The sequence below is a fragment of the Hemibagrus wyckioides genome, linkage group LG26, assembly GCF_019097595.1.
Source record: "Hemibagrus wyckioides isolate EC202008001 linkage group LG26, SWU_Hwy_1.0, whole genome shotgun sequence".
Lineage (NCBI taxonomy): Eukaryota > Metazoa > Chordata > Actinopteri > Siluriformes > Bagridae > Hemibagrus > Hemibagrus wyckioides.
Genome location: NC_080735.1, coordinates 13,646,639 through 13,668,670, shown reverse-complemented (window position 1 = coordinate 13,668,670; position 22,032 = coordinate 13,646,639). Strand labels below are relative to the sequence as shown.

General features: G+C 37.8%; 1 protein-coding gene across 3 annotated transcripts in view; it reads left to right on the top strand.

Moving 5' to 3' along the window:
• Positions 1–696: 696 nt before the first annotated feature.
• evi5l (ecotropic viral integration site 5 like) overlaps positions 697–22,032 on the top strand; it is a 39,812-nt gene continuing 18,476 nt past the window's right edge. The window contains exons 1-13 of one of the 3 annotated variants that reach the window (XM_058380450.1): positions 697–933; positions 11,798–12,189; positions 13,018–13,207; positions 13,717–13,941; positions 14,111–14,185; positions 14,288–14,413; positions 15,741–15,884; positions 16,561–16,650; positions 17,742–17,839; positions 18,098–18,158; positions 18,245–18,298; positions 18,807–18,839; positions 20,773–20,913. In XM_058380450.1, coding sequence (XP_058236433.1) covers positions 11,948–12,189; positions 13,018–13,207; positions 13,717–13,941; positions 14,111–14,185; positions 14,288–14,413; positions 15,741–15,884; positions 16,561–16,650; positions 17,742–17,839; positions 18,098–18,158; positions 18,245–18,298; positions 18,807–18,839; positions 20,773–20,913 — 1,479 coding nt within the window. In that variant the 5' untranslated portion in view covers positions 697–933; positions 11,798–11,947. The remainder of the gene's footprint in view (positions 934–11,797; positions 12,190–13,017; positions 13,208–13,716; positions 13,942–14,110; positions 14,186–14,287; positions 14,414–15,740; positions 15,885–16,560; positions 16,651–17,741; positions 17,840–18,097; positions 18,159–18,244; positions 18,299–18,806; positions 18,840–20,772; positions 20,914–22,032) is intronic. The other 2 variants (XM_058380448.1, XM_058380449.1) reach the window with 2 other exon arrangements.

Below are 22,032 nucleotides of genomic sequence, written 5' to 3'. Positions count from 1 at the left end.
AGTATTTTGGATGTTGGACCATTCTGTACAGTACAGCAGTGACATTATAATAGTGTTTGTAGTGCTACATAGAATGTTTAAACAATCTTAGAAAAGGGTGACCTCCACACACCCCCGTTTAGAGTGTTTCATCATCTACATAATATCTTATCAGCAGTGATGCCAAGGTGACCATTTTCCACTCTGATGGAGTAAAGAAAAACTCACAGATTAATTGTCCTGTGCCAGATACACCTAATAGCCAATAAATGTAGAAACAGTGTTGGTGTACCTAATAAAGTGGCCTCTGAGTGTACATTTATATAGACTACTTGACCAACAACAAATCTAGCAACAAAACAGGCATCGTTCTACGTGGACACATGCCTTTTTAAAAACTACTTAAAACAGCAGAAGTAAGGAAATGGAGGATAGACTATCAATTTAAGCGAGGGACTCATTTGCACGCTCCTATTGGCTTAGACACATGTCAATCATATTGTTTCATTTACGTCTTGGAGCGCATGCATTTTGGATTATTTAAGCTTCTCTCATGAAACAAGAAAAGTAAATGCGTAAACAATGAAACCAAAACAAAGCAAATTATCTTGTAATTATGTCACTATGCGCTATAATTGAGTTTTTTAGCTGTGAAGTACAATTTTTTGTCCAGTGAGGGGGGGTTAAGTGGGCGGGATTTGGGCGGCGCCGTTCGCCCGTAGGCGTCTCCCTGAAGAGCGCTATCCTGGAGGAAGGCTCGCTGCTTGACAGCTCGCGTTGTCCTCGATTTAACCATAAACCAGGAACATGGAGGTTACACGCCGTTTCCTGCCTTAATACCCATCCTGTTTCACGCCACAGAGGCCTTTTCGGTTTCCGCTGGTTTTGTAGTTCGTCGTCATCGCAATGGCACGCGCCCGCCGGAGCCGCTCCAATAATGGCACTTGAATTCAGGTGGGCATCTCTTATCCATTTCTTACATTTCCACAGCTATCATCACGTGTGTATAACTGCTTTGTACAGAAATGCTTAAAAATACTCGTGGGGTTCTGGTGACACACAGAGATGGGTAGTTAGAGAGAAATGTGGCCTTGGACAAAGCGAGATTCCTGCGCATCACATTCACATCATCTTGGAGAAGGTCCGTCTGGTCCATCTCCAGCATCTTAGGATCCATCCGAATAACGAAGGAAAATGCTCATCAGTACCATAAATCGCTGTTTCCTTACACATTTCTATTGACTAGTTCTTGGTGGCGATGGTTTAATGTCATATAGTGTATATAAAATCCCTCGCATGCAAACCGAGGCCGGTCACCATACCGGCCTTATATTATTAAATTATAAAAACCACACACAACACTGCTGGATTTTGACATTTTGCCTACAAGATGTAAAAAATAGCTTGATTATAAATTTGTCATTCACTTCTAAGAATCACCCTGCTTGTTGGTCCGTGTGTAAATCACCGCTTTAGCTGACACAGTAATGATGAGCATTACGAATCATTTTGCTGAATCGATTCTGTACAACTGCCCGTTTAGACACGAGCCTCGATTCATTGATTCAATTCACACTCTTGTACCTACAGCATCCAAAATCATCGTCTAAGATACAACATAAGGCACACAGGATAGCTCGTATCCAGTGTTTCATATCAAAACATTGTCTGCATCTTAGTAGAGATCAGCATTACGAATCACCTGATTGAATCGATTCGGAGTCGACTTGTGTGCGTTTTGATTCGTTTGATTCCCATTGCCTAAGCTACAATTTATACCTACAGAGTAACTCGCATTGAATGTTTATTATTTTAGCTGTGTATAAGTTCAGTATTACTACAGAAATATGTCAATTTTCACTATTAAAAATATTGGAGATCATACAACTGTGACCTATAGATTAATTCACATTCAGTGTTTCATAGGGACAACATTTGTGGCTGATATTGGTCCGAAATGCTGGAGCAGTATAGGAAGAGTTATGACAGTTTAATTTTTTTCAGATCTGATCCACTGAGGATGTAAATGTCTGTGAGGAATCCTATGACAATGAGACAAAAATTGTCTTAAACAACATTGCCTTTTCGGAGACTATGGTTACTGTGAGGATGTCAGTATTAGATCAGTATCCGCGATCTAACTGATACAGAGCTTTGAGCTTGGTATTGTTTTGAATATGAAATCAGTAGGAATGGCCTTCCTGTGGTTTCATACTGTACTGATGCCTTGTCTAGAAAACAGCACTGTTTATAGCTTCAGGTTGTGAGATAATTATAGATGAAGTAAGATCACATTTCTTTGTGAAATACTTTAGCCTGCAATGATTCTGCTTATGACAAATCGGCTTGACTGACTCAAAAGACCCGTTTAAAATAATTGATTCAATCATGAATTTGTTCCTCTAAACCACAGCCTAGCGTTAGTGTATGATACATACACACACTGAGTTCACACACATTCTTAAAGTTTCCTTTTTAGACATAAAGGTCAAAATGAAACGATCCGTGTTATTATGAGCTTTTTCATAATGGGACGCTGTGGTCGATGCTAGTCCCAGTGGATGTCATTTCCGGTCAGTGTTGAGATCTAGACAACATCTTTCCTTGGCTTCATGATCACCCTGTAGTTTTGTTTTTTACTATGAAGGAAAAACTGATTTCTAATTTGCAAATCAGCCAAAATAGACTCTGTGCCATAACCTGAAAGACTTTCTCTCCCCACTGGCCTACAGTCCCATCTTGGTTAACAGTTAAACAGATTAAAGATCCTATCCTTGTAATTAAGAGGGATAGGCAGTCTAATCACTTGTTTTGCTTTTAAGCAAGGCTCGTCTTGTTTGAGCAACAGTGCTGAATGAAAGCACTGGGATTAGATAACAGTACTGCCAATATATGATAAACAGAAGTGATTTTTGAGAGAGATTTTAAGCAATGTTTTCTGCAGGCAACTGAAAATGTATGCAGATGAGGGAAATCTGCAAAATCACGACAGCAGCCTCTGTCCTACCTGGATAAGGGTTTGCAATGCAAAGCCTCTTGATGACGGAAGGCTGTTTTTGAATTCCCCATGTTTTTCTTTCTCTCTCTCTCTCTCTTTTTTTTTAGACTTTTGTATGCAGGTTCTTTCTGTTTCCTTCCTTCTCTCATTTCCTTCTCATTAGTTTATGTGTTCAGAATGATTAAGCCTTCGGAAAGACAGTAGTGATTTTGTTAACACCGTGTCCGTCATCATTTATAACAAACAGAATAACAGAAAGATTTTCACCTCCATGCAAGCTGTACGGAAATATCACTTATATCTCTTTGGTATCCTACAGACTCATTACTTAACGATGCACAGCCGTTATGTTTTGAGAAATTAGTGTGGTTATCTATTGTGCGTCTTTGGCTTGTGTGAGCTTCACTATCAATAAAAAATATGGTTCTGTGTACCTTACACTCCTATACAAGAACCTCTCCATCATTTCAATCGAATTTCTATTCACGGCGTCTGTAATGTATATTCATTTACATCCGACAGTAATTTGGACATATGTTTCTGTAAGTGAATAAGAGGAAAATTAACTTATAATTGAAGGACAGCTGTTTACTATATCGGCTATTATGTCAAAAACTGTGATTATTTAACAAAACTACAATCACATAACAAAGGCCTCTGTATGAGACAGATATGTGTTATTAAATTTGATCTCATGTAGTTTTATATAACGCTCCACTAATGAAAGACACTTTGTCAGTAAGTCCTTTCCTCTGAATAAATAGTCCTGTTTTAGGAAGGATGAATTATGCAGATCAAGAGATTATTTAAAATAGCTCCGACTATGGAAATTGCATAGACACTGGATAGGGATTAAGTTGTAAAAAAAAAAAAAAATGCTGGCGTATTCCTTTAATATCAGTGTATGTTATAATGAACTTTATGTTTAACGATACAGCGTTTTGGTAATAACACATACAGCGCAGAAAGACAGAGATCGGGGATGGAGTATTCCTTTAAATTGTGAATTTGATGTGAATCTTTTATTTAGGGTTTAGGGAGTCAGGAGCTGATATATTCCACTTCCACCATAAATATACGTGTAAAATTCAGACTATTTAGTGATTCAGACTATGTAGTAAATCCTTTCTGTTAAAATGAGGGTAGAAAAACTACACAGTGTTCATGTCGCTGGCTGGTGTGTGTTCTTGGGTCAGCCTGAACAAGGCCCTGTGTGTGACACTCGAGCTGGTGCTCCTGTCACTGCAACACTGCTGAAGCATTCAGAATGAGAGGAGGATCATTTGCATCCCGTTCCGTCTTTCCTCCTTTCTCATTGTGTCATTCGCTTCTCCCTCCGCTATAGCTGTAACACTCTATGTAGCAATAGTATACTGTATGCTATATCTCTTTCTCTCTTACCTTATCTGCGTGTGGTGTGTGTGTGTGTGTGTGAGAGCCACATCATGCTCTCCTTTGGTTTGTCGCCTCTGGCTTGCTTCTGCACAGTGAGTCATTGAAAGCAATGGACGAACCGACCTTGTAGCCTATCCCATGCTCCACCAAAGCACGCCACTTTTCTTCTCCGGCTCTGTGCACAACTCCCATTACTGCACTGTTTTTCTTGTCATCCGCTGTGAAGTGCTTACTTATGTTTTCCACTTTCCATCCAAAGTCTGGCCACTGCTATTTTTGGTATTTTACTGAGCTGAGTCACATTGGATTTAACATACCACAGCTGGGATCCTAGTCCAGATGTCTTGATTTTGTGCTCCTTTTTGCATAGGTTGTTGTCATTGTTGGTGTAATTCCAAAGGGTTTTTTTCTGTTTTTATTGTTTTTTGTTAAACTGACAAAGATTTTGCAGATATTCTAGTAAAAAAATAAAGCTTTCACGCCATCATAAATCCCGTACAGTATTTTCTCTATATGGACAGCATTGGAAATGAATAGTATGTTATGTAAAATTCACATTGTTAAAGAGCTTTCTATCAAAACACAGTTGTTAGAGGGATGAGAAAATAATAAAAAAATGTTTTTATGCTTATATTATATAGACTATATGATTATATATAAATATATAACCTTATCCGCCATAAGCTGGTACAAGAGTAAAGCCCTACTGTAAATCTCAGTGTCTTTCCTAGATGAATAGGTGTTGTATCACACCTCCAGACATATCGTGTTGCTCTACAATGACTCATTTATCCCATTGAGATTATAAACAGGGAGGACACGGTCATTATTTAAGAAGCAGGGTGGAGAGAGGCTTAGCTGGAGGTCAGGTTCCTATGGGAGTAACTTTACTTTGTCATTAAGCTGAACGAATGTGAAATTTCATGTCCCTGGTGGATCTGGTGTAACCTATTGTGTGGTGCTTTCTAGGCGTGACTTTATTTTGTGTACGATAGTTAGCATACCTGAAATCATAGCGCATAATGCAGGCAGGCTGTGTTTTGATCTGTGTTTGTCCCTAGACTGTGTGTGTGTGTGTGTGTGTGTGTGTGTGTGCGTGTGCTTCTCTCTCATGGAGTTAGGGAATGTTATCACCATTGTGAAACCTCATACGCAAGCGAATATTAATAGACAGTTTCCAGAAATATCCAGATGTATCAAGCTGTCTTTAGTGAAATGCCTTTTAGTCTTTTAGTCTCATCTGCATGTCAGGAAAACTGTCCATGCGAGCTTTTCTCAACTTGTGGTTCCATTATGTTTACATTTTGTCCATTGTGTTCAGTTTCTGTCTCCACCTACACGCATACAGCACAGTTGACCAGGCAATGTTTTTCCAATCTTCAGCTGTCCAACATCGGTGGGCCTGTGTCCGCTGTAGCCTCATGATTCTTGTTCTAATCTGATCGGAATAGAACTTCATGCAATCTTGTAGCCCATCAATTTCAATGTGTGAAGTGTTATGCAGTGTGAGATTCTTTTCAGCTCACCGTGGTTGTAAAGGGTGGCCATTTGAGTTACAATAGACTTCCTATCAGTCCTGACCAGTTTGCACCTTCATCTCTGACTTCTCTTATCGACAACAGAAATGCTGAATACTGGATATTTTGATTGCTTTGTTTAATTTGCGCCGATCAGGGTAAAATCCGAGGAGAGTATGAGTTTCTGAAATATTCACACCACCCTGTCCAGCACCAAACACCCATACTAGGGTCACCTAAAGAGGTCACATTATGTTCTGTTCGATATTAACATGAACTAAAGCTCTTGATCTGGATCTGCATGGTTTTATGCACCACACTGCTGCCACATGATTGACTGATCAATTTAAGTGGAATGAGCAGTTTGATGGTAAGCTAATAAGGATCCCAACCTATTTGGGTCAAGCTATGTTTTCTCTCGAAGTACAGTTGTGATTAAACCCTTCTCCTCTGGTTTCACCAGAACGCCTGGTGTAAATATGGCAGCCACAACAGAAAAATCATGTGACTGCTAGTAATCGTGTGATTATTACATTAATCTGCTTTTTATCAGTTGGAAGAACTCTCTAACCAGGGTAAAGTGGTTACTGAAGACTGAAGATGTATGGAATGGAAGGAAGGAATATATATCTAATTTTATTTATTTATTTATTTGTTTGTTTATTTATTTATTCATCATCATTATTTTTGTTTATTTATTTATTTATTTATTTATTTATTTATTTCCCTCAGACATTTTTCATCTCCTTATTGACTCCACTCAGACTCAGACTCAGTGTGGCTTAGTCTGATGTTAAGCTGTTGATCTTGAACACTGTGAAACAGAATGATTTTTCCTCAGGGCAGTTTGGTGCCATGCACAAGATAACATCAAGCTACCTGGCTGACGTGTTTACACTAATCCACTGGTCGTGACTAACACATCGTGCACTTCCTACATCGTTTACATAATTGCTTATCACCTTCTTTGAAATCCCGTGTATTTCTCCGAGCAAGTAAAAGATTGTCCGAAAACGCTTTATATTTGCTGAACGCCGGTGCTTCAGATGAATTCATTTTCAATTAAAACACCATCTTGTCCTCTGGTGGACAGGGAAAATAAATGAGACATGTTCTGAATATTTTAATGCAGTTTATTATCTTTAAGTGTGTTTTGCTATGAGAATAATGATCAGAGGCAATGTCATTTCATTTTTGGTTTGGTTTCAGTTCGGTTTTCAGTTTTTCATTTTTGGTTTCAGCCAGGAAGTTTCATTCCAGTGTATTTAGGGTTTAAATCTTAGACAAAACAACAGATTTCTGTATGGGGATAAATGCTATGAGGTGGTCCACTATATGTTCTGCCTTCAGATGAATTGATGCATGGACAATTATTCAGTTATCCGCTCATAAGTGCACTTAGTCCATCACACATTACACTGTTTTGTTATTCAGTAGGCTCATCACAGTGTGCTGAATGCAGGCCATTTACTCATGAAGGCCTTCAAATCTGTCCGGCTCTTGTTCAGCCTATTGAAGCTATTGTGAACTAATGTAGTCAATGAGGAACATATGCTATTCAGACAAGACAGCCAAGCTATTAACCTCTAATTGGCGTGTGTGTACGTGTGTGTGTGTGTGTGTGTGTGTTTTGTGAGCAACTGAGATTTATCACCAAGTTTATGAGCTATTTTTCCAGCACATAAGAATAGCAGAGTGACGTAAGGACTAGATTTACGTTACTTAAACGCATGTATGATGATGTGGCTTTGCCGTCAGATCCGGTGGTGGTGAATCATTTAAGCGTGAGATCAGACATGATGTGATGGATGATGCCATCAAACACGTCTGAATGGATGCTATGGGTTTGTGCTTTCTTGAAAAATAATGACTCCAAAATGCTTAACCAGTTTAATGATATACTGCGCCCACACAAATTACGGATGTTATACTGAATACAAATGCCTTTTTTTGGAATAGATGAATAGATGATGTGTTAAATAATGTTACAAATGTAGACATCAGAGTGGTTCGAATTAGGCTGCTAGTTTATAATTTGGGAACTAGATCCATCTTTGAACAAAAATCTGTAGTGGTAATAAATGAGTGATGCAAGAAACAAGTGTTTACAGTCTTAAGGTTTATTAAAACATGGTTTAGGCCACACCCACTTTAGATTTCCATCAAACTTACATCATTTCAATCTAATTACGGTTACAGATACGGATATGTGGAGCGCTAAATATGTATGTCGAATGTTGTTATGCGTTTCTGTTAATGCGTTTTCTTTTTGTTAATGTGTTTTTCTGTTAATGTGTTTTTGCTAGTGGACATTACAAGCTTTTAAAAAGAGAGATGCAACAAATTACAAACACAATACCATTATTGTTAATAGAAACTGACACAGGCATGCACACACACGCAATCTGTACCATCTCCCGACCCCCTAAAGCTCTCTCCCACGACAGAGCTTTGCCTCAGTGTCTCTCTCAGCTCTCTGTTCGTTGTCCCCCCCCCCCCCCCCCCTTCATCCATTTCTTTTCTCATTACCATTAAAAACATCAAATCAGCTGTTATATAGGTTCAAGGCTTTACTTGTAGGCTTGGCGCGAGTCCTCACTGCCTTAAAAAAACCCCACAACACTCACTATTCAGCTAGTGAGCACGTGCTAACTTGAAAGGAGGAACGTTGTTTCACTTCACTGTGTACTGCATCAGCTATATATGGTTGAAGTGACAATAAAGCTTCTTTGACTTTGATTTTGACTTTTCGACTTTTGAGAGGATTTTTACGCCAAATGACAATGTTTTTCATGCTAACACTCATTTATTTGTAGCATTCAGCCTGAAAGCTTTAGCGCTAAGACGTTTTATTAGCGTACATTGAAGACTAGAAGACCGGATAAGACCAAGTTCATCTAATCTAGACGTACATTATCAGCATTTCAACATAATCCTATTAAATCTTTCACCTGTTTCTGTTGTTTTCAGTCAGCCAGCATTTGTTCGGATTTTGGTGCTTGTTTCTTTAATTATACACCAACACAGCTAATGTAGCTAATAAGTGATGGAAGTCAATTTTTACAAAGAATCTTTTCCGGAAAGGTCTTGTGGTAAATAAACCACGTCCAGGTTGTCAGTGGTGATTAAATAGATGCAGTGTGGCCTCACTGTCTCCTGTAAACATAAGCTAAATGCTGTAATGTTACGGGGGCGACCATTTTGGCAGCGTTACCAGAAAGCTTGTAAATGTGGACTCTTCCTACTATTAAATTGTAAAGCTTGATTATAAAGCTTAATAACAACAGACAAAGTATATAAAGCGAGTATATATAAGATTTCAGTGCATATTCAGATTGCTAGCTAATAGCATTGTAGCTTAAATGCAAAACTAAAGAAAGAAAAGATGTAAAACAAGAAAAGCCTTACAAGAAAGAAAAAAAAGCCTTACATTAATAATAAAAAAGAAAAAGAATAAGACAATCCCGGTTGAGTGACTGCGCTTTAGTTTTGTTTGTTTTTTTATTGTTTTTCTTTAATAGCTGTACCATTTTGCCCTTTTGTGAGCCAAAACACAAAAGTCAGCATGTGGAGCTGAGTCACTGGATGACATAACTGTCTTTGGATGGCATACAAAACCATGTAGCTTTCTTGTGGATTGACCTTAACCATCCAAAGCGCTCTGTTGTGATAAATTTGCTGACCTTTCTGTACCAGTGTTCAAAGTACAGTGCAAACATATTTCATTCCTGGAAAGGTAGTGTAAATACGGGTTTGTTACTGTAAGACTGTCGTGTTCTTTCATGTTTATAATGTAAACGAAATATGACGTTCCCTCTCTAATCCTACCTGATGGTGGATGGGTAATTTCAACCCGAAAGTCTTTGTACTGGCTTGTTGTATAGCACCCTGCTTGGGCAAAGGATGTATCTATGTGTTTGTGTTTTTCAGTCCAGGGAGATCAGATTCATGAGCTTGTTGATGACTGGGATGTGCTGTCTTGATGAATGCAGGCCTTGTCTTAGCTGTGTGGTTTCTGTGTTCAAACTGAATTTTTTTTTTGTCTCCGGGGGTTATTATTATTATTATTTTAAAATATCAGAACTCATGTTTATGCTTATTGCACCTCCTGTGTGTTATATATCTGTGTGTGGATGTGTGTATTTACGACAGGCATGGATGAGGGTGATTTCGTAGATGTACTGTGTCTGTATGGATACTTTGAGATAAGATGAAATTAAATTTAGCATGTGCACAGGGCAGGTAGTGTGTGCACATGGTCTAATTTAAGCCTCGCACATTAATATAGATTTTAGAGGCAAGTGTAAGGCTGAAGCTACACTTTTACTTTAGTCAGGGCACATTTGCTAATACAGTGCCCCTCATACATAATGCAACACTCTGCAGCTGTGTGTGTGTGTATGTGTGTTTGTGTGTGTTTTCTATTCTGAGGTGGAAAAACAAAATCAAGATCATTTCCAGCTGCAACACAATAAATTTTGCAAGCTAAATCACACATGTATAAATAAACTCCTATAATATGGGGTTAGATTAAGGTTATATTCATACAGAAATATTTCGTTGAAATATTGTAATAGAAGGACTCTTGTCCAAAAGGGGTTAGCAGCAAGAATGAATTGATAAAGAGTATTGATTTTGTCTTTGTTATTTTAGTAATTTAGTTTCGGGCCTGTAATGTTTATGAACCTGCTGTCATACATGTGACAAAACATGCCACGTGTAGTTCCTATTCTAAGTATAATGACATAACAGTGACTTGAATAATAGGAAATACATGAATCACATTCAAGTCTTCCTGTCATCATTTCACTTTATATCCACTATAAATAGATGCTTCTCTTTTCTCTCTCTCTTTATGTTAATAAGCAGTTTCTTTTCTTCAGTTTCTATTACCAAGAAAGTCCTCTATCTTGAAGGCTTTTCCATAGCGGAAAACATACTAACAATAATAACTACTGTAACACTGGACACTCCTTCCATGAAATTTATAAAAACTTCTTCTTTACAGGAATCCTTTACCACATCTCCCATTATACCTCTTTTTCTTGTTAAATCGCATCATGTTTGCTAATCCGTTTTATTATTAGACATGGCTTATGTAGGTCATCGACCACACAAATACAAGTCGCTCTGAATAACTTAATTACTATAGAAACGAAAATTTATTTAATTCAGCGCATTATTATAAACTTATTATGTGAATTACAGCTGGAGCTATTGTCTGTGCTGCTGAAATGAATGTTTAATGCGTTTCAATTGCAAAACAATCACAAAGGGAAGACAAAAGCAATAATATCTTATATGAACATTTATATATTTCATTTATATATATACATTTATATATTTCAGTCACAGGTATTATATATATATATATATATATATATATATATATATATATATATATATATATATATATATATATATATATATATATATATATATATAAACTACTACTTCAAAAAAATAAGAAAAGAAAATTAATAATGTACAATTCTATTCACTTAATAGATTTATATTATATTATAATAGTCATTTATAAATATAAATAGAATATAGAATGGCTTACAGCTTCACTATACATTCCATAGCTACAAATAGTTAATAAACCAGTAGCTTGGACCAAAATTAATATTTTCCTCTTCTTATATCAGACACATGAATAAGAATGCTGTGTTTTCTGCTGCATATGTATCTTCAACTCGCGTCAAAGACCAATCTCCACTTTTCTTTTAAATAAAAGGCTAGTGATGGAACATTAAACAAGAGATATTGTTTCTGTTTTTTTCATTTTCTATGAAATTTGTTCCATGAACTTGCTGATATGAGCATTTCTGACTCAGAGTTTGGCTTCTTTCTGGGAAGGAAGAATTCAATCTTGACTTTCATTGACTCCCCTCTTCCTTTACAGGCCCAGCACATCGTTGAACCTCAACTTTTCATACAAAGTTGACTCCTTCTTTTTCCGAATCAGCCGTGTATAATCGCAGCTGTGTCACCCCGTCATCTACTGACAGTGACTGACCTTTGACCTGGACTCAGCACCTGGGCTTTGTCTGTCATGTCTAGCCCCAGCAGTAGTCCAGAGAGAGAGGGAGGGGTCACTGCGTCAGTTCAGCTGGAGAACCTCGGCTCTCCAGCATGTCAGGAGGCTGATCCGCTCTCCGTTGGCAGCCCTGTGCTGAGCCCAGACTCCAGTTCCCATGATGCCGCTCTCTCTGCACCAGCAGTCTCGCCTGCTGACTCAGAGAATCTCAGCCCAGATGAACTGGAGCTGCTGGCTAAATTGGAGGAACAGAATAGGTATGTCAGCCAAACACACACACACACACACACACACACACAATAAGGTACGTTATGACCTCCATTTCTTTCTTTCACACACTTACACCATTCCGTATGCAAATTTTATACAAATGTGCATTAACATGAAAGAGTTTGCAGAAGACAGAAAGAGTCTTCATGCAAAAATATAGTGGCAGAAACACTCATCATTCATCATTCCCTGAATATGGAAATTCTATAGACTCCAGTCTAGCACAAAGCAATGCGTATGTGCAGCAGCCTGACAAAACAATTCACATGGTACAGCTATGAAGTTTCTCAATCACAAGATCACAAGTGAAATTATACCACTTTAAGAGGTCTTCACCCTCAAATGTGAAAAGTGAAACTACTATTAATGATGTCATTTTGTGTTTAATTTAACAAGTAATAAAGAAAATAATAATTATATATATATATATATACACCCACCAGCCAACCTCTCCCCTCTCAAACAACAGTTAATAGACTGTGAAGGTGAAAACAAACAACTGCTGCTCATGCTGCATCACAGGGCAGTGTAACACTAGCGCTATCTGCCCTCTTAGCTCACAGATGCCCTGATTGTCTAGTTTTACAGGAGACTATCCTATTCCTCGCACCCAGATTTGTTCAAATTAGTGCAAAACAGTATATTAAAACTCTTAAAAAAGGACATTTACTAATGCTCTCAAGACAGCTACTTATATCAATTTCCCCTGACTCTTACCATATAAACGCATGCATCCGTTTTCACACGCCAGGTTCATGTTTATGTAAAACATAAATGATCTGTGACAACTTAAGTTCTTCTCCACCTACTCCTAGGCTCCTGGAGGCCGATTCCAAGTCCATGCGCTCTATGAGCGGCTCTCGCAGGAACAGCGGTTCCTCACTGGTGTCCAGTTCCTCTGCCTCGTCCAATCTTTCGCACCTGGAGGAGGACACCTGGATCCTGTGGGGACGCATCGTTAACGAGTGGGATGAGTGGAGACGCAAGAAAGACAAATTGCTGAAGGTGAGGACACGTGGAGGAGGTGTGTACCTTGAGCAAATTCGCATGGATTTGAAGTGTAGTTGACTCTAACTGAATGATTTGTGCAGAATAGCCATATTTTCCTTTTCCTAGGCTGAATATGCATTTATGTAACTATGGAAAATTGCATCCTGTAACATTTTCTGGATATGCAATAAGACAGATGTTAATTACAGTGACAAGATGATAATGAATAGTTACTCCAAAATGTTTCTGCTAAATCCATCCAAAGAACTCCTAAGAACATTAAATGTTGGAGATAATGCAGCTGAAACATTAACCTTTTAAATGTCCAGGATCCACTGGCAGGATTTACACTGACACTCTTTTAACTCTATTGTTTCTCCTTTTCATTTCAAAGTGGCTACTGAATAATTTACAGTCAATAAATGATTGCTGAGTAATATATTTTAAGATATTCAGAACAGTAACCAGACACCTGAGGTTAATAAAAACCAATTGCTTCTGTTCCCTCTATTTTTGTCTTCTAGGAACTGATAAGGAAAGGGATCCCACATCACTTCCGGGCAATCGTGTGGCAGCTGCTGGGCAATGCCACGGACATGCCAGTGAAGAACCAATACTCAGAGCTGCTGAAGATGTCGTCACCCTGCGAGAAGCTCATCCGCAGGGACATCGCCCGTACCTACCCTGAGCATGAGTTCTTCAAGGGACAGGACAGTCTGGGTCAGGAGGTCCTTTTTAATGTCATGAAGGTGAGGAAAAGAGAGGGTTTATGTTTAGGATAGAATAAAAATTGATCAAACTGCTGTTGGGAAATGTGCAATTAATATAAAACAGTATTATTTACTATGGTGAGTGTTTCTGCATTGTAGTACCAAATATGCTAATCGGTGTGTGTGTGTGTGTGTGTGTTTGTCACAGGCATACTCCCTAGTGGATCGTGAGGTAGGATACTGTCAGGGCAGTGCCTTCATTGTTGGGCTGCTTCTCATGCAGGTAAATCCAAATATAATCTTACATTCTTGATTAACCAGTGGATAAAATCGCACTACACTACAATGACACTGCTCGTGTGTGTGTGTGTGTCTGTATGTGTAGATGCCAGAGGAGGAGGCATTCTGTGTGTTTGTGAGGCTGATGCAGGAGTACAGACTCAGAGAACTCTTTAAACCGAGCATGGCAGAGCTGGGCCTCTGCATATATCAGTTTGAATACCTGCTGCAGGTAAGAGGTTATTACTTACAGTAAGAATATTACATAGTAACATGACATGGTTCTTAGTGAATGAGTGAGGAAGGAAGGAAGGAAGGAAGGGAAAAGAAAGAAGGAAGGCAGGAAGGGAGGGAAAGAGGGAGAGGAAGGAAGGAAAGAAGGCAGGAAGGGAAGAGGGAGGGGAAGGAAGGAAGGAACGAAGGGAGGGAAAGAGAGGGAAAGGAAGGAAGGAAGGAAGGAAGGAACAAAGGGAGGGAAAAGAAGGAAGAATGAGTGAGAAACTGATGATTGGGAAGAATGACAGCGAGAAGAGGAAAGCAGAACTGAGAGAGTGAGGAAGAAAAATACCAGAAGAAAGTGGAAGGATGGGAAGTATGAAAGTGTGAAGAAAGAAAATGGCGGGGAAAAAAGAGGCAGAAGTGTTGACATGCAGTGTGTGAGTGAGAGGGATAAAATCAGTGCCAGTTTATTATTCTCAATGAATGAGAATTGTTGATGCCCTGGATAGTGTATTTTTAGGTCTCATTTATGCAGCGTTTATTAAATTTGACATAAACCATGACGCTAGTGACAGCAGTGAGACCATATCGGCTAAGCCAGCTAGCTACCGTAACACGGTACTGTGTCAAATTTAACCTCAGAATAGTTATGTTATTTAAGCATACTTCTCCAGCGTGTGCTAGATAGCAAGGTTTACTAAAAGGCTTGTGAATGCTAGGCCAAATACTGGTTACACTATTAAAACCAAGTGCTAATACGCTTGCAAGCTAAGTAGGCTAAGCTTTACAGTTAGTTATAGTAATCAGGTTTGTTAGCAAGCTAGCTAATCATAAGCTTTTTCTATTGTCTAAATATATTATTAACCAAACCTTAAAAATGAAACATAGCATACAGTCCTATTGTCATTAGCTTCTTGTTTATGTATGTTATTATTATTATTATTATTATTATTATTATTATTTAATTGTTTGTTTGTTTATTCGTTTAATGTTCATAGACTTCTGTACTTTGTTTACAGTTGGGTATGTTTCCAGTTTTATCCTAATTTAGATTGAGTAAATGTATCGATAAATAAGAAAGCATAATGTTTTCTTAAAAGACAACAATCCGTGTAAAAGCGTTCGTTAAAACCATCGAAATTAAGATAAATAAAAGCCGAATATTAGAATGAGAGTGGGGTGAGAAAGAAAATGGCGGTCAGCCACCAGGTGGCAGCAGATTTCAGTTTCACTGAACACTTAGCGCCTTATACAAGACGATCTTTTCTTTCCTGTCTGTTTTTCTTTGCCATCTTTGTCTCGTTATTATTTTTAACAAAGTGTTTATGTGTTTAACACAGGAGCAGCTGCCAGAATTGAATGTGCATTTTCGCTCGCAGAGTTTTCACACCTCCATGTACGCTTCATCGTGGTTCCTCACACTCTTTCTCACCTTTCTGCCTCTGCCCATTGCAACACGTATTTTCGATATCTTCATGTATGAGGTATGGGGTCTGTGTCTGTATTTGTGGTTTAAGTCTGTGTAAAAGTTTTTAAAAGGATTAGGGTTAAGTCTGTGTATGTGTGGTAAAAGAGTGTGTGTGATGGGCTACGTCTGTGTATGTGTGGTAAAAGAGTGTGTGTGATGGGCTAAGTCTGTGTATGCGTGGTAAAAGAGTGTGTTACGGGTTGAGTCTGTGTAAGAGTGGTAAAAAGTGTGTGTGTGTGTGTGTGTGTGATGGTTATATCCTTGTATGTGTGGTAAAAGAGTGTGTGTGATGGGCTAAGTCTGTGTATGTGTGGTAAAAGAGTGTGTGTGATGGGCTAAGTCTGTGTATGTGTGGTAAAAGAGTGTGTGTGATGGGCTAAGTCTGTGTATGTGTGGTAAAAGAGTGTGTGTGATGGGCTAAGTCTGTGTATGTGTGGTTAAACGAAGTGTGTGAACGGTTAAGTCGGTGTAAAGGTTATAAAAGGAAGTGTGTGACGGGTTATGTCTGTGTGTGTGTGTGTGTGTGTGGGAACTGTAACCTATTTCCCAAATGAAAACGTGAAGGTGTGTGTGTGTGAGTTGCTCACGCAAAGGGTGAGGATGTGAGAGTATATAAATGTGAGTAAAGAGGTATGAATATGTGTATGTGTGTTTACTTTATAGCATTAAAAACACACATGTTGTGTTCTCAGGGTCTGGAGATTATATTTCGAGTAGGAATGGCCATTTTACAGTACAACCAGACTGACCTCATACAGCTGGACATGGAGGGCATGTCACAGGTTAGAAAACAACACGGATTCATGTCTCTGGCAAACACACACACTGTTTTTAGCTAAAGTGCTGCAAAAACCTGCACATTTTAAATGGACTTAAAGTATTATACAGATGGTCCACTTTCAAAGCCGCTTTAAACTCAATAAACACCCACGTATGACCACATCACAAATATTGATTTCTGAAGTAACGCGGCTGGTTTGAAACCAATAAAACCATCAGACTTTTGTCCATCATCCTGTATATAAAAATACTGTAACCTGGATGGTTACAGAAAACGTTGGGCTGCATCAACCCACTACTGATCCCTATAGCAGTTTTAACCCCTAGTTTTTTTAAATTCAATTTAATTAAGAATGTCCAAATTGTTCTTGTGGTTTCATTTACTTGGATCACTTAGTGATAACGTTTATTCACCAGCTAATTTCCTTACACACTATTGAATTCTAATTATCCTTACACTTATCAGGCATAACATTATGATCACCTGCCTAATATTGTGTTGGTCCCCCTTTTGCTGCTAAAACAGCCCTGACCCTTTATGCTGTGTATTCTGACACCTTTCTATCAGAAACAGCATTAACTTCTTCAGCAATTTGAGCAACAGTAGCTCGTCTGTTGGATCGGATCACACGGGTCAGCCTTCACTCTCCACGTACATGAGTGAGCCTTGGCCACCCATGACCCTGTCGCCGGTTCACCACTGTTCCTTCCTTGGACCACTTTTGATAGATACTGACCACTGCAGACCGGGAACACCCCACAAGAGCTGCAGTTTTGGAGATGCTCTGATCTAGTCGTCTAGCCATCACAATTTGGCCCTTCGTCAAACTCGCTCAAATCCTTACACTTGTCCATTTTTCCTGCTTCTAACACATCAACTTTGAGGAGAAAATGTTCACCTTCTGCCTAATATATCCCACCCACTAACAGGTGCCATGATGAGGAGATCATCAGTCTTATTCAGTATTCTTAACAGTATGTCACATTACGTGTCCAGATGTAAATTAAGCACAGTACCGGAGCTTTATGAGGCATTATTAAAGTTAGCGTATGATGTAACACTGCTACATGTTGTGTCCTTGTCGTCTCACAGCACTTTCAGAAGGTGATCCCTCACCAGTTTGACAGCTGCCCTGATAAACTCATCCTCCGAGCTTATCAAATTAAATACAACCCCAAGAAGATGAAAAAGTGAGTCTGAGGAAGAATAGCACAATATAATTGAACAAAGCAATATAATACATTACACAACTTAGGCAGATGAATGCATAATTTAACCGTATACATAACCTCAAATTATTTGATGCCTGATTTTGAATAGGTTTTTATTATTATTATTATTATTATTATTATTATTATTATTAATAATAAGAAACAGAAACTTGGTGTTTATTGCACTTTGGAAGACAGCCCTGTTCTGTTGAATAATGGACTATGTGTTGATTACAGATTGGAAAAGGAGTATACCACCATCAAAAACAAAGAGATGGAGGAACAGATTGAAATTAAGGTGTGTACAAGTATGAGGAACGCTAAGACACCAGAAAACCTGAAACTAAATTGCTGAAATGGTTTCCATTTCTGTTATTCATACAGCGACTACGCACAGAGAACAGACTGTTAAAGCAGAGGATTGAGACGCTGGAGAAGGTGAGAGATTATTTATTTATTTATATATATATATATATATATATATATATATATATATATATATATATATATATATATATATATATATATATATATTTATTTATATATATATATATATAATATCAACCTCTGTGAGCCCTGCCCAGTTAGTATGTACACTGTAATAGCTTGTGTGTGTGAGGTGTTTGAGGTCGGGGTGTAATTTAATGTATTATTTATAAAAATAGATTAATATTTTCAACAGCGATAGAAAAGCGATTTTGCTTTGTAAGGAAAAGAAAAAAGATAGCATTTCTATCTTGTGTCTTTTGTAATTTCTATCCCCTTTTTTTTTTCTTTCATTTTTTTTTCTATCTTGTTTTTGGTATCTATCCGTCCATGTCCCTGATTTCTGTTCACCCTCAAAACCTCCTTGCTTTTTTTTCCCCCTGTCTATCTCTATTCAACTGTGTTCCTCTGTCTCTATCTTCCTCACCTGTTTTTCTCCTCCGCTCTTGTGGTGTTGTAGGAGAGTGCCGCACTGGCAGACAGGTTGATCCAGGTAAAGTACTGTCAATGTTAAATCGGCAACTAACTAACACCTCCATTTTATCATCATTATCTACTCGTCTCCTCTCGGGGAGTGCGCAAGCTGCTTCCGCACCTGTTTAGTTATAATTATGCAAAAAAAAAAAACCAACCAAAACTTTGTGTGTTATTTATGAAACTAAGCCAAAATGGCGAGGCTCAGAGCTGTGTAATCAGTGTTACCTGTGCTCGGTTTTGTTAATCCACTCTCACTTTTTCATTTAACATAAACTCTGCAGTCATACAAGATAATTAGAGGAGCTTGGGAGAAAGAAAAACTATTCAGGGAAAATCTTGTAATGGTGTTTGGCAATTGGGCTGCTTTTGTGAAACAGATCTAAATAGCAAGCATGACAGACAGACAGACAGACAGACAGACAGACAGACAGAAAGAAAGAAAGAAAGAAAGAAAGAAAGAAAGAAAGAAAGAGAATGACAGAAAGAGAATGACAGAAAGAAAGAAAGAAAGAAAGGAAGGAAGAAAGAGAATGACAGAAAGGAAGAAAGAGAATGACAGAAAGAAAGAAAGAAAGAAAGAAAGAAAGAAAGAAAGAAAGAAAGAAAGAAAGAGAATGACAAAGAAAGAGAAAGAAAGAAAGAAAGAAAGAGAATGACAGACAGAAAGAAAGAAAGAAAGAGAATGACAGAAAGAAAGAAAGAAAGAAAGAGAATGACAGACAGAAAGAAAGAAAGAAAGAGAATGACAGAAAGAAAGACAGAAAGACAGAAAGAATGACAGACAGACAGAAAGACAGAAAGAATGACAGACAGACAGAAAGAAAGAAAGACAGAAAGAATGACAGACAGACAGAAAGAAAGAAAGAATAACAGACAGACAGACAGACAGACAGACAGACAGACAGACAGAAAGAATAACAGACAGACAGAATGACAGAAAGAAAGAAAGAAAGAAAGAAAGACAGAAACAAATGAAGAAAGACAGAAAGAATGACAGAGCGAAAGAAAGACAGACAGAAAGAATGACAGACAGACAGAAAGAAAGAATGAAAGAATGACAGACAGACAGAAAGAAAGACAGAAAGAATGACAGACAGAAAGAAAGAAAGAAAGAAAGGAAGCAAGAAAGGCAGAAAGAAAGCATCAGCACATTAAACAGAACTTTTGGGACACTGCTATTATAATTGTTACCTTATTCTAATCACTGCTATTTTTTTCCACTAAAACCGTTTAGTCACCAGAGAATCTGATTAGTTCCCTCATGCTGTTCAGTTGTTCTATATTATAATAAGTACTGATTTTATTAACTTTATCATTATTACTGCACTAGCAATCCTGATTTATTACTGAGCCTTTTAACAACACCTCAGTGAATTTAGTAGACATTCTCAGGCATGGCTTGCGTGATCAGCTACGTAGTAAATCTACCGGTAATTTCCGATGCCCTGCCACATCAAGTGTTTTTTTTTGCACCGCGCCTCCTGATGTACATCTAGTTCTCAGTCTGTTTCCTGTCTCCCTTCTTATACCCTTATGCCTCTTACACCAACGCTCTCCCCGAAAAGGCCTTGTGCATGAGAGAACGTCTGTTTCATCGACCGATGCAGTGTTTCCTGCACTCATTAGCGCATGCATTGTACATGGCTGGAATAATGACAAACATGTCTCTTATGAGTGTTACATTAACAATAAAATTGACATTTAAAGCACGTGTTTTCTGCAGGCTTGCATGTTGAATGTGGAAGCACAGGGATGCATCAAGGTTTAATCTTAGGTCCACTAACATTTTTTTATTTTTTTGTAAGCGTGCTGGCCATTATTAATGAACTAGACGTCACATTTGAGTTAAAAGACTTTTATGTTCCTAATTAAAGTTATCCTTTAATCCCCATCTTTCTCCCGTTAGCAAAGACAACATCCTAAAGAATTCCTTCTCCCTGCTGTTTCAGGGTCAGGTGACGAGAGCGCAGGAAGCGGAGGAGAATTACGTGATAAAACGTGAATTAGCGGTGGTGCGGCAACAGTGCACGACAGCCAGCGAGAGCCTGGAGAGAGCGCAGGACACCATACGGGAATTGCAGCAACACACGGTAAGCTAAGATTTAGCTTAGATTTAGTACAGTTTAGAGTTTCTGTGACTATTAAAGACAGTACTGCGTCTGGAGACATCTTCACATAGGGACATATTCGAAGATGAAGTAGGATTTAATACATACATTCTCACTTGGACTTTATTTTTGTTTAGTACACATAAATATTACAAAATTAGGTAACAATATAGAGGAACGTCTTAATTAAGATCTCTGTGACTGTTTTTCCTGTTTAAAATTCAGAATGAGCTTGAAATCATGTAACTTTCCATACATAAATACTGACATGTTTTGGGATTAAGTCCCTAATATTTCTCTCTGAATACGCCCCAGTAGTACAACTTTCCTTGGTTCGTCATCTGATAGAAATAAACTCAGATTAATATAACCTAGATTAATACAACCCAAAACAATATATAGCACAGATTAATATAACCCACATTACAATAACCCAGATTAATATAACCTAGACTGATATGTAGCACAGATTAATATATAACACAGATTAATATAAACCAGAATAATATATTGCACAGACTAATAAAACCCAAACTAATATAACTCAGATTAACATAACCCAGAATAATATATAGCACAGATTAACATAACTCAGATTAATATATAGCACAGATAAATATAACTTAGATTAACATAAACCAGAATAATATATAGCACAGATTAATATAACTCAGATTAATGTATAGCACAGATTAATATAACTCAGATTAATATATAGCACAGATTAATATAACCCAGATTACAATAACCCAGATTAATATAACCTAGATTAATATAACTTAGAATAATATATAGCACAGATTAATATATAACACAGATTAATATAACCCAGAATAATATATTGCAGATTAATATAACTCAGATTAATTATATAGCACAGATTAATATACCCCGGATTAATATATAGCACAGAGTAATATAACCCAGATTAATATATAGCACAGATTAATGTATAGCATAGATTAATATATAGCACAGATTAATATAGCACAGACTAATATAACCCAGATTAACATAACCCAAAATAATATATAGCACAGATTAATATATAACTCAGATTAATTATAAAGCACAGATTAATATAACCCAGATTAATTTAAC